At 48.8% G+C, this 17,858-nt stretch overlaps 1 protein-coding gene across 1 annotated transcript in view; it reads left to right on the forward strand.

The window, feature by feature from the left end:
- Window positions 1–404: 404 nt before the first annotated feature.
- Window positions 405–17,858, forward strand: part of PLXNA4 (plexin A4) — a gene marked incomplete at both ends in the record, with an annotated part of 438,509 nt that continues 421,055 nt past the window's right edge. The window contains one exon of the mRNA XM_084206497.1: window positions 405–1,583. Within this exon, the coding sequence (XP_084062623.1) occupies window positions 405–1,583 (1,179 nt within the window). The remainder of the gene's footprint in view (window positions 1,584–17,858) is intronic.

The raw sequence follows: 17,858 nt of genomic DNA on the forward strand, positions 1-17,858 counted from the left end.
CCATGCTGGGTGATGTTTTTACCATTACCCTTCTGCACTTGCAGTCAATATTTATGCAGCACCGTGGGGCACGTGGGTGTGTAATGGAGAGGGAAAGGGTGCTGATTTATTACTCTGCTGTGTGATTTCTGCTTTTTCTCCCAGCATCTTTTCTGTCAGGAGGGCTCCCTTTGTGCTGGTTTTAAGTAGAGAGCTCAGAGTGGAGAAAGGGAGGATTAGCAATTAAATACGCTCTGATGATGGCATGGTTGTGAAGGAGGGAGGAGGAAGGAATACTCCATAGTAATGTACTTTTGTTTTCTTTTTTCTCTGCTTGTAGGACAGAATCTGCCAGGGAATTGGCGTTTTGAAGAGTTTTACAGCTTCTAATCCTTGTTGCCTTGGGAATACAAACCTCTCTAATCATGTCGCCGGCCATGTGGAAGTGGACTTGCCTGGTTTCCCACCTCCTGCTGTCCACCACAGTGTCACCTCTGGGCAGACAGCAGCCACCCCACCCAAAGAGGCCCTTCATCACCTTCACTGGAGAGCAAGCAGAGGGAAACTTCAACCACTTGGTGGTGGACGAAAGGACTGGGCACATTTACCTGGGGGCTGTCAACAGGATCTACAAACTCTCCAGTGACCTGAAGGTCCTGGTGACCCACGAGACCGGTCCTGATGATGACAATCCCAAGTGTTATCCTCCCAGGATAGTCCAAACCTGCAACGAACCCTTGACGCCCACCAACAACATAAACAAAATGCTCCTCATAGACTACAAGGAGAATCGGTTGATAGCCTGTGGGAGTCTGTACCAGGGCATCTGCAAGCTCCTGAGGCTGGATGACCTCTTCAAGCTGGGAGAGCCCTTCCACAAGAAGGAGCATTACCTCTCTGGGGTGAACGAGAGTGGCTCTGTTTTTGGAGTCATTGTTTCTTACAGCAACATGGACGACAAGCTGTTCATCGCCACGGCCGTGGACGGCAAGCCGGAGTATTTCCCCACCATCTCCAGCAGAAAGCTCACCAAGAACTCCGAGGCTGATGGGATGTTTGCATACGTCTTTCACGACGAGTTTGTGGCCTCTATGATCAAGATCCCCTCAGACACCTTCACCATCATCCCTGACTTTGATATCTACTACATCTACGGCTTCAGCAGCGGGAACTTTGTCTACTTCCTGACTCTGCAGCCTGAGATGATCTCCCCACCCGGCTCCACCACGAAGGAGCAGGTTTATACCTCCAAGCTGGTAAGGCTTTGTAAGGAGGACACGGCCTTTAACTCCTACGTGGAGGTGCCCATTGGCTGTGAGAAGAACGGGGTGGAATATCGATTGCTGCAGGCTGCCTACTTGTCCAAGGCTGGAGCCATCCTGGCCAGGTCTCTGGGAGTTGGCCCCGAGGATGATATCCTCTTCACAGTCTTCTCCAAGGGGCAGAAAAGGAAGATGAAGTCCTTGGATGAGTCTGCTCTTTGCATCTTTGTCCTGAAGAACATCAACGACCGCATCAAGGACAGGCTTCAGTCCTGCTACAGGGGAGAGGGGACGTTAGACCTGGCCTGGCTCAAGGTCAAGGACATTCCCTGTAGCAGCGCGGTAAGTGGAGCCCCTGAGCACCCCACCTTGCCCTCCTCACCTATCAACAGGTCTTGTCTTCAGATAACCAACCTCAAAGCAGAGGCCAAGGAGCTGAGACTGCCTTGTCCCAGCGCTGGCTCTGCCTCCAGCTCACCCCACCACCCAATTTAACCAGTTCATGCCCCCACTTAGCTCATGGACAAGCTGGTGAAGGTACCAGAACAAGCAGGCATGCTGTGTTTGCTGATGAGCTAAACCAAGGGGCCTTGGAATATTTGGGAGGAATATGCCTGTTGTAGTCACTCCATGGTGCAAATCACAGGGTGAAATCACTTAGACCCAGGCACACTCTTGGCTCAAAACTAAACCAATACAGGACCTAGAGATGTCACAGCTCGTGCCAGTTTCTGTGTGTGCTGATATAATTTTGCTTCCCTGGGCTGTAACTGGGGCAGGATTTATTCAGGGAACTTTATGAAGCCAGGGCTTCGTTTCTTCCAGGGCTGAGAAGCACTGGCCATTAACCATCAAAGCCCCTCGCCTTCCGGTCTCCAGCCAGCTCTGCACTGAGAAATTAAGGCCTGGCTGCAGATCAAGGATTAAACACTGCAAGATTTAAGGGCAGGATTGGGAAGAGGCTGGTCTGTCTGACCTACAAATGGTCTGAAGAAATTGCCTCGGTTTATTCTGAGTGCCATGGCAGGAATGTGCGCAGGGCTGGCTTTGATGGCAGGCACAGACATGGGCATTACAGCCGGGGGCTGCAGGAGCCGCTCCCCAGGCTTTGATTCCCACCCTTAATGAGCTCTTTCAAGTGAGAGGCCAGTTCCAGTCTGAGCCAAGGGAAAAGCCAGAGTGCTCTCCTGCCCCGAAATCTCCAGGCAGGCAGCGCTCAGGATGTGGGATTGCTCCTTGGTGCTCGAGCCTTGTTTGCTGGGGGGTTCTTCTGATGCTCCAAGGACAGACCGTGAGGAATGTGGATGGCAGTCTCACTGCAAGGACACTGCTCCTGCCTTGCTCTGCCCTAATTCCCCTTTCCACCCCTCAGTGTCCTTGCTTGACCTTGCCCTGCCCTCCTTCTCCCACGCTGAAGGGACAAGTCCTTGATTTCAGTTGGGATCTCCTCTGCCAAGACCCGCAGAGCTCCCTGTGGAGCACTGCACAGGGAGAAAGGCTGTGCCCAAATCTGGCTTTGATTTTTTTTGTTTAGCCTCAAGGCCTGTGCACATTCAAAGAGCTGCCTTCAGATTTAAGCTGGGAGCTTCCCACTGGAGTTTCTTTCCTGGGCTCTTAAGCCTCTCCATGCATTTGCATATTTGCTCTGCCTGTGCTCCACACTAACGTTTGCAGTGCTGGACCTCTCCAATTAGGAGGTTTGAAACCTCTCAGCCCTGCCTTCTGTGGCTTTAGACAGGAGCCAAAAAGGCCAACAGCTTTCTTGTGTCCCATGGGGTGAGTCCCAAACCAAGAAAACTGGTGTCAGACTGAGTAGGGACAGGAGTGCAGAGCTTGGAGAGAGGACACGGGGGGGAAAAGTGTTAGAGCATATTTATGAGTGTACATCTTCACTGTGAATCAGAGGCACTGCAAAAGGACCTGGAGATGCTTGAATTAAAAGCAGGAAGTCTGAAGTGTGTAACTAAGTAGGCTGAACTCTCCTTAAATGAGCCTACTTAGAGCTGCTGGCGAGCCCTGCCTGAGATCAGCTGTGCTGCCTGAGGGAAGGGGTATTAGTGACTTGGCTGCTGAAAGGGGCTGCAGAGTCCAGCTGCTAAGCTTGGAAAATATTTGATGGTTGGTGAAGTATTTTGGAGGCTGGGTGTGTGTCTGTGAGAGCCTGCTCTCCTCTGCTGCTGTCCTGCTTGCCAGCCCAGCCCCAGCGTTGCTGCTCTGCCACTCACAGGTGTGTTGTGTGTTAGAGGCAGCTCTAAAAGCAATCACAGAGCCATCAGGGAGCCTTTCCCCGCGTTTGTGGGGATGTGAAATGTTTCCCTGCTGGTGCAAACAGAGCCTTAACCTGCCTATGGTCCAGGCTGGAACTGAACTTCAGCTTTGCTGCCCATCCTGTATGAGAAGGGGTCCAGCTGATGTGCTGGGCACTGAGCACTTCAGAGGGATGGAGGAGAGATTTGGATTAGGAGTTAGGGAGAAATTCTTTACACAGAGGGTGGGGAGGCATTGGAACAGCTTGTCCAGAGGAGCTGTGGCTGCCCCAGGATCCCTGGCAGTGTCCAAGGCCAGGCTGGATGGGACTTGGAGCAGCCTGGGACAGTGGAAGGTGTCCTGCCCATGGCAGGGGGTGGCACTGGATGATCTTTAAGATCCTTTTCAACCCAAACCATTCTGTGACTCTTTGTAGGACTGAGGAGCTGGGTTCACTGCTCTGTTCTTGCCTATCAAGGCACCAATTTGTTTTAGCAACAAATACTCTTCTAATTTTTCTAATATTTCTACCAGGGGGTAGAACTGACTCAAGGGGGATCCATGTGACTGGATACTTCTGCTCCTGCCTTGGTGCAATCCTTGCTCAAGGCCATTTCAGGGCTAGAGGAATCTCCTGGGGACCATTCCCAGCACAACTCTCCTAACCTGTAATGTCCACACAAATAATTCCCCCCAAATGTGGAGGAACAACGCTCTGGTCCCCAGTAGCAAATTCTGTCGCTCCTCTGGTCAGGCAGCTTGGTTACATCTGGAGCTGAGAGAGTTGAAGTCAGGAAAGGTCTTGGCTGGACAAACTTTGTCTCAGTGTTCAGCAGGAGACACTGAGTCCCCAGATGTCCTGCAGGGTTGGATGTCCTGGAGACTTGTCCCAGTCTGGTTTGCAAAGGTCAAGGCAAAAACAAAACCAAAAAAATCTCTGTGGTGAGCCTGTGGTTGCTCCCAAGTGCCTGTTGTAGATGTCAGCAGTGTGGTAGCAGAATTTCCAGAGTGGGAAAGGTGAAAGTCCAGAGATGAATGGAGAATCCTCAGTGTTCATTCCTCTCCCATCCCGGTGTTACAGCTGTCCTCCCATTCATCTTCAGCAGAAATCGAAAAAAAATGACAGATTTTTATGTCTGGGCAGTTGATTTGCAAATTGGTGATGTTCACTCAGGTGATGGATGGTCTCAGGTAATACCTCTCTGCAAAAGCAGGATAATAGCTTATATTTAAGCAGTACACTTGACCTCAAATGCTTAGAAATTCATATAATCAGAGAAAAATGAGGCTGGGAAAAAAGGATTCTTCTGAGGTCATCTGATTTGCCCTTCTGCCCTACTTATAACGCTTCTGACAGATGTTTGTCTCACCTGTTCTTAACCTCTGGCTATGGAGATTCCTCTCCCTCCCTAAAATCTGTCTGTGCTGTGAGGAAGCTTTTCCTCACGTGGAATCTAAATCTCCTCTCTGGATACTGAAACCCTTCCTGCTTATGCAGTCAGAGGGCACCTTCAAACCCCGTGGACATGCAGGGTGTTGGCAGAGGCAGGGCTGTTCTGGAGGGGAAAAAAAATGCTTCTTAAAACAGAAAAGCAGCTTCATGTTGGGTAAAGAAAGCTGTGGTTTCAATGTCCTTCATAAACTTTGTAATAGAGCAGCCTGACCTGGTTGAAGTTATCTCTGCTCAGGGCAGGAGCTGAACTAGATGAACTTTTAGGGTCCCTGAAAACCATTCTGGGGTTCTGTGACAGTGTTGGGAAATGCTGGATTTCTTAAAATAAAATTTAAAAAAGGGTGGGGGGGAATAAAAGGCAGTTTGAGAGGAGGATGGAGATGTAAATGTGTCAGGAGTTGATCGTTGGGGGATTTGTTGATTGTCATTACAATGAAATAAGATCAGTGGGTGCATTTTGAAGCTTGGTGAGAGTTCCACTCCTGGCATGCTCAGCAGAGGAGGCAGGGGAGCCTTCCCCTCTGCCTGGGAAGAAAAGGATGGTACTGGAGACTGACCCCACAGCAGCCTGAGGGTGTCAGGGCTTGGGGAGATGGAGCAGGATCCTGCTGGAACTTTGGCTGGCAATGAAGTCCCAAACCCTGGCATGTGACCCTGGCTGTCAGCTCACATCCCAGGGCTGCTCTCCTGGCAGATCCTGGCCTCCTCCTCATCCTCATCCTCATCCACCTCCCAGCCTAAGAGACTCCAGTCCCTGCCATGAAAAGCTGTCACCTCCACCACTGCAGCTCTCACCAGCTATGCAGCACCAATATCTACCCAAGATAATCAAAGTGTCAGTCCCCAACTCCTGCCTGGCTTTTGCCTTTTGCTGGTATTTTCCTTTCCTTTTGGCAGGAAATGGGGTTTGACTGTTTAAATTGCTGTATTCAATCTCTTCCTGTTTTTCATGGCAGTGCTGTCACTTGGGGGAGAACAGAAATGTTTTCAGAGCTGACTGGCCAACAAAAGGCCTTGTGTGAAGAGCTGGGCCTTTTTTCCTCAACACTTTGCTACCAGAAGTGGATGTTTGGGTCCCAAGCCATTGTCTGACAAGTGACCTGGCTGTGAAGGCTTCCTGTGCTTCTGGTGGCTGTTGGTAACTCCCCAAAACCTCGTTGCAGATGCTGCTGGTGAAATCTCTGAGACTCCTGCATCACCTCCATGCATTTGTTCCTCAAGTGGGCTCTGCTCTCTCCTGCTCCCTCCTGCTCCCTCCTGCTCTCTCCTGCTCCCTCCTGCTTTCCCTGCATCCCCTGCCCATCCCTGATGCCCACTAAGCAAGCAGTGCTGTTGTCACAGGGTTTAGCTGGATTCAGGAGGAGTTTTTGGGTTAGTTTTTGTATTTGGGTGTGTTTGGAGGCCAGCTGGGTGCACAGACATTTTCCTTTGCCTGCTCCTTGGGGATGACCCTTGGGCTCCCTCCTGCCCCATCCCACCAGGTCAGGAAGGGCCATTTCCAGCTCAGGAGGTGGACAGACTTTGGGTAAGGTATGGGACAGTCAGCTTGGCTCCTGGGAAGGGGAGAGATGGCTGAGTTGGTTTTTTTTTCCAGCCTCTTTCATATTCCTCTTCCTCCCAGGGCTTCTCTTTGCAATCACTGGTGTTACCAGGGATGGCCAAGATTTTTCAGCCTGTTTCATATTCCTCTTCCTCCCAGGCTTGTGTTCACCATCCCTGGTGGTAACAGGACCCAGGATGGGGAGCAGCAGGAGGCTGTTTTACAGGGGGGTTGGCTAAGGCACCAAACCACAATTTGTAGCCCAGGATCTTGGTGCTGTGCCCATCTGTTGCAGGAGGAGGGAATATCTTTTTTGCTCTTATATTCCTCTCTGGCACGGTGGGAAGAAGAACAGGGTCAATTAGAAAGAAAGACCAGCTGGGGCTGCTGGAAAGAAGGAGTGTTTCAAGGGGAAAAAAATCACTTTACAAGCAAAAAAGCAGGAATTGTCATCCCTATCTTCATTTATCCCATTTTCCCTTAAAAGAGAAATGTTGGGGAAAAGGAGTGTTAGCTTTTGGTGAGTCCTTGGGAAGAGGAAGGTGTGGAAGGAGGTCCAGGCAATCCAGGTGCTGTGGCAGCCCTGCCCATTTCTCCTGGCTGCACTGGTGAGTACGTGAGCCTGACTCTTTCCCAGGGGGATGGATCAATCCCAGGGATGAGTTATCAGTTATTTTACCTCACAGTCTCCCTGTTTGCCAGCTGGGTTATCCTAAATAAACCCCTGTGTGTGTCTCAGTGCCACTGGTGCTTGCACAACAGCACTTTTTGCTCATCCCAGTGTTGTGTCCCAAGGATGAGGTGAGAGATGAGAATCTGACTCCATGTTCTCAGAAGGCTGATTTATTATCATATCATATCATATCATATCATTTAAAAAGAAATAATATACTAAAATTATATTAAAGAAAGAGAAAGGAGACATCAGAAGGCTAAACAAGAATGAATAATAAAACCCCATGACTGACCAGAGTCCCAACACAGCTGGACTGGGATTGGTCATCAAATAAAAACAATTCACATGCTGGGTAAACAATTCTCCAAATCACATTCTAAAGGAGCAAAACATGGAGAAGCTGAGTCTTCCTAGGAGAAGAAATACTGGTGGAGGGATTTTTCATAAAATATCACAGTGACATCCCAGGTGGACAGACCATGCACAAGTTTTGTGTACACGTCTTTACTCCAAATTTTACAGGCTGATGTTTCTGATTCAAAGGGTTTGTGGACAGCTGAGATCAATTCTTGGTCAATTTTTAACAGCACTTTCTTCTTCTTCCTCTGAAAATGCAAATAAGAGCAGGAAACCCCCCAAAATGATCAAGTTTTTACTTCAAATTTTACAGGCTGGTGTTTCTGATTCAAAGGGTTTGTGGACAGCTGAGGTCAGCTGTTGGTCAGTTTTTAACAGCATTTTCTTTTTCCTCTGACAATGCAAATAAGAGCAGGAAACCCCCACAGGAATGATAAAGTTCAGTTTTTGGAAGGGCAGTACCCTGAGCAGTGCTGTAATGCCTCTCTGGGAATGCTCACTGGAGACTGGGAGCTGGAGCAAACAGGCTGCTGGCTGCCAGATCTGTGTTTGTGCACTTGGCCACATCAGTTTGTGTTGGATGCTGGGGGTGCTGGGCCCAGCAGCTGTGATAAGAGGTGACAAGTGTCCTCCTGCTGACTCTGGGGCTGGGGAGGGTGGGATCTGAGCTGGGGAGGAAGAGGGACACAATCACTTCTGATTGTGATGGGGTGAATTGTAACATCTGCGTCGTCTCACCCTTCTCATGAGACTGAAAATGGAATAAAAGTTTGGAAAATGCTTCTCATTGCCCCATCTCTGGGTCAGAAAAGGGCTGAATCCAACAGGTAGGGCTCTGGCTCAGGGTTTCTGCAGCTGAGCTCTGGGATTTGCAAATCTCCCCCCTGTACCTTGCACCAGCAGCAGGTCTGAGCATCACCTCCCCTGCAAAGCTGGCTCTGCTCCGGGGTGAAAAACTTCCACAGAGAGAAATTCCAATTATCTCCCCACATCCACAGCTCAGGGAGCTCTCTCCAGGGAGATACACAGCTGCTGTTTCTCATGGTTGTGGTGGAAGTGGCCAGAGATGTCTGGGGCTGTGCTCTCTGGAGAGCAAATGAGTTCATGTCTCCAGTGCTCCCAGTGAGGTCCTGGCCCCCCGAACTGGGATTGGGAAATTCTCCCCACTGTGGGGTCAGCTCAGGCAGAGTGTGGGTTCATCTCTTTGCCCTGGGGGATGGTTCTCTCTCCCAGGTGTCACCTAAGGACAGGTCCCTGCCTCTGCAAAGTGCTCTGCGCTCCAGGCAGGGAAAAAAGGCTTTGGGAGCTCTGAGGGAGAGCAAAACAAAAACTCTTAATCCCCTACATCAACAGCAGCTTGCACTTAAGGGCTGGAAATCAGGGCCTAATTGCGTGGAGAGGATGATTGCATTTGAGGTATTAAGTAGGTTCCTCAGTATTAAACACCTGTCCTTGAAAGGATACTGCCTGACCTGTGGATGCAGAAATCATTCTGGCAGTCATTAATTACCTTCACCCTGAAACACCCCCACTCTTAGACCTCTCCTTCACAAATACTCATTGTCCTGGGGGAAAAAACCCAAACATGCATTGGAAACAACCTTCTCAAACCCATTTATTTCCTTCCAAAGCACAAACCAGGAGGAAAGCCTGTGCCTGAAAGCGGCTGGGTGCTAAACCCTCTCCCAGAGCTGGGTGACCCTACTCACACAAAATGTCCCTTGAGGGCAGAGCAGGACCCAAGGCTGCTGGGTCTGAGATGTTCCAGGTACAGCTCCCTCCCCCAGCATCCCTGCCATCCCTGCACCAGCTGGCTGTGCCTGAGCAGCTCAGCATCAGCCCAGGTGCTGCAGCTCGCTGGTGTGCAGGTGAGCAGAGCGCCAGAGCCTCCATCCCCGCTCCATCTCCCTGCCACACAGACAATCAGATGTATTCCTGGGAACTGCTCTTTGCTGCTGCTCCTGCCAGCAAAAACCCGGGCTGTTTTCTTCTGTGGTCGAGCCCTGAGGTCGTCTGTGGCTCAGCTTTGCATTTTTGGAGGCTTCCATGTGATCTGCTCACATTCTCTTCCTCTCCAGGAGATCGGCGACTTCACAAGGCTGACCTCGCCTTGCCTCGCCAGGAGGTCGCCTGGCAGGCCAAGAGGCTTGTGCAAGAGAGTTTTTTTTAAATTAGAAAAAAAAAAGGCAGAGAAAGCAAACCCCAGATGTCCTGGAAGAGCCAGAAGCAAAATGACTGCAGCTCCCTTGGTGAGGCTGCTGCTATTTAAAGCAGGGGAGGATGTACAATGCCCATTCTGTTGAGGAGGGGGGGTCGAGGGGCTGCTGGATTCAGCTTTGCTCTCTGGGATAAATCCTGCACAGGCCCTTCCTCCCTTGCCTGATGCCAGTGGAGCTGTGGGGGTGAAACACAGTGCAGGCTCTGTCTCAGAACTTGGAGGCTCAGTGAAGATATTCAGCCTCTGGGAGCGATCTGATGTGTGTGTCTATTTATTTATATTCCAGGAGTATAACATAAGACTTATCTGTTTTTCCCTCCTTGAAATGTCTCTATTTACCTAAGTTCCTATTGTACCTGGTAGGGTGACACAGATATTGGAAGATTGGATAGAATTGTGGAGGTGGAGATGAAAAAAGCAGTTTTACTCACAGAGAGATGCCTGAATCACACCTGACCATATTTCTGCCCCAGACACTCCCAGCCTGACACCTGCATGGCTTTTCTGTTGGAGGATATAGTTTTTCCTCTGAGTTTGTTTGAGAAGCATTTTATTGAGAATGGGACAATCTTTGGGGAAGCTGGCAACAACTTTAGGACAAAATTTGGTGTTTGCAGAGCCAGCACAGACCTGGTTGTGTGGCTGTATCCAGGTTCAGGATGGAGTTGGAGTTCCATCTCTGGAAGTGTTCAAGGCCAGTCTGGATGAGGCTTTGAACAACCTGATCCAGTGAAAGGTGTCCCTGCTCATGGCACGGGGTGGGACTGACTGGTCTTTAAAGTCCCTTTCAAGCCAAACCATCCTAGGGTTCTTTATTTAAAGAAATACTCAACACTAGGAAAGGCAAGACAGCCAGATAGGCCTGGAACTAAATGGTAAAGACAGAGTTTGCTCTGTTTCCTCCAAGCAGCGCTGGGAGCTGGTGCAGCTGATGGAACATGTGGGTGACATTAGATGAGTACATTGCATTTCCCCGTTTCAATGTCATTACCCCGCCGTTGTCAGTGATCCAAAATATAATAGGATTTGTACAGCTGATTTATCCTGTAAACAAGCAATATTAGCCAGGCACGTATTTAGACAAGGAGAGAGAGTGGGAGAGGCAGAGTGAGGGAATGTGCAGCCGGGAACAATAAAAATTCATTCCTCCTAATGAGGGAATGACCCAGTGTGCTGGTGTTTGAGGGTCCCCAGGACGAGGGAAGAGATGAGAATCTTGACTCTGTGTTTCAGAAGGCTGATTTATTAATTTATGATAGATATTATATTAAAAGAAAATTATATACTAAAACTACACAAAAGAAAGAGAAAGGAGACATCAGAAGGCTAGCAAAGAATGAATAATAAAAACCCGTGACTGACCAGAGTCCAGACACAGCTGGACTGGGATTGGTCATTAATTAAAAACAATCCACATGAGGCCAATCAAAGATGCACCTGTTGGTAAACCATCTCCAGAGCACATTCCACAGCCATCAGAGAGTTATTGTTTATATTTCTTATCTGAGGCTTCTCAGCTTCTCAGGAGAAAAATCCTGCTGAAAGGATTTTCCTAAAATATGTCAGTGACAACGCAGCACTCTTGGGCTGGGGCTGTTGGTGGGGATCCCCCCCAGGAAACGCAGGGCTGTGATTGTGATGATGTGTGTCCCTGCTCCCAGGGCTGCCTGCAGCCTCCCAATTGCTCAGTCCTGCTTCCAGATTTGGGAGCTGTTGGAGCTTCAGTGAATTAACACTGCCTGGAACAAACGCTCTGGATTCCTCAAGCGCCCAGATCTGCACAGATAAGCAGCTCCAAGCGGGAGATTTTCCCTTTCAGGGCTGAGTGCTTTAGTTTGTTGTTTAAACTGATAACCAGGCCTCTTTAAAAGCATCTGCTGCGAGATGATGGCCCCAGACACATCTCGATTCTCCCTGATACAGGATCTCAACTCCCCGTCCTTTGTCGAGCCGGCCAAGCTCTCACCATTTCCCGGTGCTGAAGAGCAGCAGCACATACATCTCGCTCATTACAGCACTTAAATCACCTTTGCAGGACCGTGGTGAGGCTTAATTAATGCTTTTAAGAGGCACAGGGCTCTGGGGGTGAAGGTGCTGCCTGCATGCAAAGCAGCCTTGTTGTTTCATTTCTGCAGCGCTGCCGGCACGGGTGGCACTTTGCAGCCCAAATGATGATTTTTTTTTTCTTTTCCCTGTGTAACAAAATAATAATTATAGCAATTGTGATTGCAGCAGCAGTGAATTGCTGGTGGTGCCATCAAAGGGAGGCAGCCAGACTTTCTCTGACCAGGTGCTGGTGTGCATTCAATAGGAATGAGAGGGCTGATCAGGGAAATGGGACATCCTTTAGGATAAAATGCAGCACCTTCTCTCAAAGGTGTCCTTCTGCTTCCACAAAACCCCCTTTTCACCTAAGATTTCCTCTCTCTGAGACTCATTCTCCCCGTCTCAGCTAGAGCAGCACCAGAGAATATCAGTGCTGCTGTGTTTCAGGTGTGTAGCAGAGCTTTGCTGCTGGAATAAGGTCTTACAGAAGAGCTCTAGCAGCTTATTTGATCAATACTTCCCTTTTGAAAAATCCCTAAATGCTTATTTACCCAACAGCCCGTGCCAGTTTCAAAGGCAGAGTCTCCACACTCAATAATCTCTTTTTTTTGGGGTGTGAAAAATTTTAAGTGAATTTTTCAAAGCACTGATCTGAGAGCCACAGAGATTATATTCCTCTGTTTATCCCTCAACGCTGCAGCCACATGATCCTCTGAGCCAGCAAGGGGAAGTTTATGGGACCAGAGGAAAGCTCAGCTTCCTTTTACACCTTTTACAGCCACACTTGCTACTCTTCAGGTCACATCCATCCTTCTGGCTTGTAGGAATGAACCTCAGTGGCCACACAGCTTTGGGGTGTGGTTTTCTGGTACCTTGATTTTTTAAAGATTTTCTAAGCCTTCTGATGTTGACATTTTTGCAGCAAACTTTCTCACACACTTTCTGTAAATAACTCATTGTTCTGCATTCTTTTATGGAGGAGGAGAAATCTGATGGACTGTTGGTTTGTCCAGTGTCATTGGAGAGGTGGCACTGTCAACCTCCAATCCACTGTCACTTTTGGAAATCTATAAATGTTGGAGTCAGAAAATGAACTTCCCTTTTTCTCTTCACCTTGAGAACAGCGGTGTGTGCCTGTGTTCTTTTGTGTCCTGTAGTGAGAGTTTTCACCCCATCTGGCTTGGAGTGCTGGGAGTTGTGATGCTGGAAATTTTCTGGAGAGATGGAAATGCAATTTGCAAAAGGGAGGTTTGGCTGACACGGTGATGTTTGGGATTTGGAATGGGAAGATCCCCATGAATGGAATATTTTATTTATTATGTTTTATTATCTCAGTCTGCATTGCTGCTGGAGGTACTGTCCTTTCTCTGTGCCTACATCAGACTTCTGGGGTGTAATCAAGGCACTGGAAATACCACTTAAATCACAATATGACTTTCCTTCATGGGGACATGTGCAATTTCCCTCTAATCACAGCATCTTAGAATGGTTAGGTTGGAAAGGATCTTAAAGCTCATCCAGTTCCACGCCCCTGCCATGGACAGGGACACCTCAGCCCCCACAGCAACCCAGTGCTGCTTCCAGAGCAGTCCCAGCAAGAGTGGGAACCAGAGATGGAGAACAAGCAAAAAACAATCTTTGCAATCGTGTCCCCATGGCTGTGACAGGGTCAGCAGATGCTGAATGCCGGGCTCTGCATCTCTGAGGTGTGACACAAAAAGGAAGGAAAGCAGCCAGAATTATTTAAATTTTGTAATATTGTATAGAAAATGTGTAGGGGCTCACTAATGGATTTAGCTTGTGCACATCTTTGGGCACTTAAAAAGGCAGGACTTGGAGGATGTTACATTTATAGCACAAATTTACAGCACAGTTCCTTTTATCCACAATTACTGATAATCACCCAGCTCTGCTGAGCCAAAGGCCTGAAAGAACCTGTTGCTCTCTGCAAGAAAGGCAGCCTCCTCTTCAGGAAATTGCAGATTTTACGACGTGGAGGAACACGGTGTGGACTGTTGAGGAGCCTCACACTCACAGCAGAGCAGGAACATAAATGCAGGCATAAAAATCTGTACTCCATTAAGATTCTGCAGCACTCTGGAAACTTGACACCAGTCCTTGAACTGATGCTTAAACTACAGACCTAAAACCCAAATGCCTGTACCAGTTCTAGTCAATTTGAGTAACTTTTCCTCTTGTTCTTGCCTTCCTGAGCTGTGTCTGAATGAAAACTTTTCCTTCACAGTGGGTGCAATTTCCCTGTAATTGGTAAAATTCCTGTAACTGCACTGTCATTTGTATATGGTGACATGTAATTGCACAGCAACCACTGCTGTGGGTGCACAAGTGAAAAGCAGTGTTCAATTAGAATGTATTTCCAAATGCTGGCTCTCCATCCAGCTTCTGCTGCATCACAGAGCACCCTGGGGAAACAGGGCTGGGTATTTTTGGATGTCATCAGACTCCAGACTGACCACTGAAGAGGGGTGGGTTGGTGATCTGTGCTGTCTTTGGTCACTGCCCATCTCTTTGCCCACAAAATTTTGAACTGCAGATGACAAAGATCTACAACCAGGCAAACCTGCAACCTTTTCCTGACCCAGGATGGGGAGTGTTGGAACCCTGGATGCTGAGAATTTTAAACTTTCTGTGCTGAAAGGCACAGACTCACAAGAGAACACTGCATTTGAGCTGAGGCTGTGGAGAAGGCTTCCAAAATTGAATGATAGAACTGGGATTGTGGGTGTGGAGTTGGTTAGAAGTGTGTAATATCACAGGGTGGAAAACTTAAGAGTTTGGGGTTTTAGGATATAGAAAAAATATGAAGCAAGATGGAGGTTTTAGGGCAGAGGCAGGTTGTTCTTCTTTACCTTCTTCTTCCTTCATCTTCACCTTCTTCTTCCTTCTTCTTCATGGGTTTGTGTGGTGTTTTGTAATTGGACAGAAAAGTCCCCATTGCAGGCTTCAAGCGATCAGTTATTGGGTTAAAAGGGAAAATAATCAAGGTGTCAGTTCTTAATTGGATAGTTTAGTCTTAAGAGACCTTGTAACAAGAGATTGTTGGCCATTTTGAGCCTTGCTAATGAAAGGCTGCAGAACTCAGGGCTGTGGGGCTGTAACACTGATAAGAAATAATAAACACCTGAGTGTGAACATGAACTGCCATCTCAAGTGCCTTCAATCCAGGCCCAGAGAAACCAATAGGGGAGGGACAGACATGAAATTCCAGGAATGATGTGGCAGGAGGGGAAAGCCAGAGGGGCCCTGTCCATCCTGCCCTGGGATTTCACAGCTCAGCACAGCAGCAGCATGAAACGTGATGGTTCTGCTGAGCTTCCTTGGGGAGAAAGGGCAGGTGGACCAAAATCCACGGATTTCACAGGAGGCAGCATGGCCAGAAGCAGAGATACTGCAGGAGGAGAGTCAATCCAGCTTCAGGAATGCCATGTACTAATGCCATGGGCAGGGCAAAGCAGCACCAAGCAGGAGCTCACCTTGCACTCCAACCACCAAGAGAATGTGTGCAGGCAAACAGGAACAGCACAAGCCTCGGGCACCATCCTGCTGCTGCTGGAATTTAAAGTCCTGTGGTTTGCAGGGAGATGGTTTCCATTATTTCCAGCTCCACTCCGTGGGGATTTATGGTTCACCCCTGCTGCAGGTGTCCTAGACCCCAAATTTCTTAGCTTGTGTCTCTTCAAATTCCATGAAGCTCCTGCTGAGAGGTTTTTCTATGTCTTCCATCTCTCTAGATTTTTAAATATCCTGTTGAGTGGACATGTGCCCACCTTCACCCTCAGTCAGGAAGGAAAGGAGATCTGGCAGCCAGGTGATGGAAAAGACCTTGGATGTCTCCTTGCAAGGACTCAAATGCCTGTAACTTGATTTCTTACTGCTGCTGGCTCCCTGGCCCTGCTGGCAGCACAGCCATCCATTAATGTGTGCTCCCTCCATCCTCTGCCTCAGCCAAGCCTGAGATAACAGGAGAGAGGAGCCAAGTACCTGCCACCACATGAAGGCAGGGCTGTTAGGTATTAGCTGTAAATCAAAGGCAAGGCTTGGCCACTGGGACAGCCTTTATCCCTGGTGAGTCTGTGGAATGGCTTTGGAGCCTGCTGAGATATCTGGGGGAAAAGGCTCCAGTGCTTTGATTGAGGAGGAAGATTCTGCTGGAGAGAGAGCGAGGAGGAGTGAGGGGTGGCTAATCCTTTATCCAGGCTCTTCCCCAAGTGTGGATTAGGCTGTGTTTGATTATCAGGGGCTGTTTCAGAGGCAGACAGTGAAAGCAGATGTTTAAGGGACAATTGGTGTATTATGAGCACTGTTTGGCCCTGTCCCCTGATATTTGGTGCTTCTGCCACTCCTGCAGTGCCAGCACGCTCATTCCTGCTGGGAATGACATGAGGACAGGGAAGGAGGTGATGGAATCAAATCTCCAACCCTTCTGCTGAATCTGGGGGTTTTGGGGGCTCAGCCAATCCTTCCAGCCCCAGCCTTGTAAAGCCATCCTCTCCAGGAAGGCTTGGATGCGTTAATTATTTATTTGATAGGTTTAATCCTGGAGGAGGCAAACACCTGCCAGAACCCTGTAAATCAGGACCATTCTTGTGCACATCCTGCCTGTTCCAGTGGAGACTGTGACACTTGGCCATGGTGTCAGGGCTGCAGATGGCAGGAGCAGAACACAACCAGGTAGAGAGGCAGCTGGTGGGGCTGGGAAGGGCATTTATACCCTGGGAGCAGCCAGTCCATCTCAGATGAAGATATTTCGGATATTCAGACCACCTGTGCTGCTGAGTTTCCCTGGGGCAGGGTGGTGGTGAGAAATACTCCCTCATTTGCAAGTGGGAATTCAGTGTGGGATGATGAAGTGGTTGATCCCAGCCCAGCATTCCAATCCCCATTCCCTTCCAAGTTACCTCTGGCTGTGACTTTCTGGGTTGGATTTTAACTGCCCAGGAGGTGAGAATTGCTGATATCATTCCCACCTCTTCAGACCTCTCCCTGCTATCCCAGCCACCTCTAGAAGTGAATTCATGCCCTCCCCTCCTCCTTCCTTCTGCAAAGTCGTTAACATGAAATTGCCAGGCAGAGGAGCTCCAGAGAGTTTAACGTGGCTACTTTATATTGCTGCTAGGAGTGTCTGGAATTGAAAATAAACCTGTGCTTGCAACTCCTGACCCTTTCATCATAAATCCAAGCTTTCTTAGGTGTCTCTCTTTGCTGCAGAAGATGACTGTGTTTCTGTCTCTACAAAGGCCTGTGTGCAGCTGAGAGCCACAGCTGTGCAGGAGCTGGGTGCTGTTTATTTGGAGGGTTTTGCTTGCTGGCTTTATTTTTTGGCAGATGATCCCCTAGAGGAAATAACCCAAATATGTTCAATGGAAATAGTTTTTGTGTGGCTTGCTGGCCTTGCTCCTGTTCCTGGGGTAGGGTTGTCCACATGGCAAACCAACAAGGCTCTGATTGCTCCTCTGGCACACCACCAGCAGCACACAGAGTTCTAGAATGGTTTGGGTTGTAAGTGACCTAAAGACCTGAATTCCACCCCCTGTCATGGGCAGAGACACTTTCACCTATCCCAGGGTGCTCCAAGCCCTGTCCAACCTGGCCTTGGACACTTCCAGGGATCCAGGGGCAGCCACAGCTTCTCTGTGCCAGGGCCTCCCCACCCTCATCATAAACAATTTCTTCTTTAAATTTAGTATGACTCTACCTTCTTTAAAAACCTGCCCCTATTTCTGTGTAAGCCCTTCTTATAAGGATGTGCTCTCCTGTCAGTAATGCCAGGAGAAAAAAGATGAAATAAATAAGCTTAAATTGAATTTTGTGTCAGCGTGGGATTATCAACCCCATTGAGGGTAGGTCTGAGTTCAGCTGGAGCCCAATCAGGTGCAGGAGGAACTACCCAGTGGCAATTAAATTAATGAAACCTCAACAGGTTGGAGAGGGGGGCTGCAAATCAGCCACAGGTGTTTGTGCTAATGCTGTGATTTTGGGGGCTGTGTCCTCCCAGGCTCCTGCCTGGGTTTGGATGGGGTAGAAAGGCAGCCAGGGGATTGTGTGGGTCCTTTCTGGTC

This window comes from Fringilla coelebs, assembly GCF_963513975.1.
Source record: "Fringilla coelebs genome assembly, chromosome: 5".
NCBI lineage: Eukaryota > Metazoa > Chordata > Aves > Passeriformes > Fringillidae > Fringilla > Fringilla coelebs.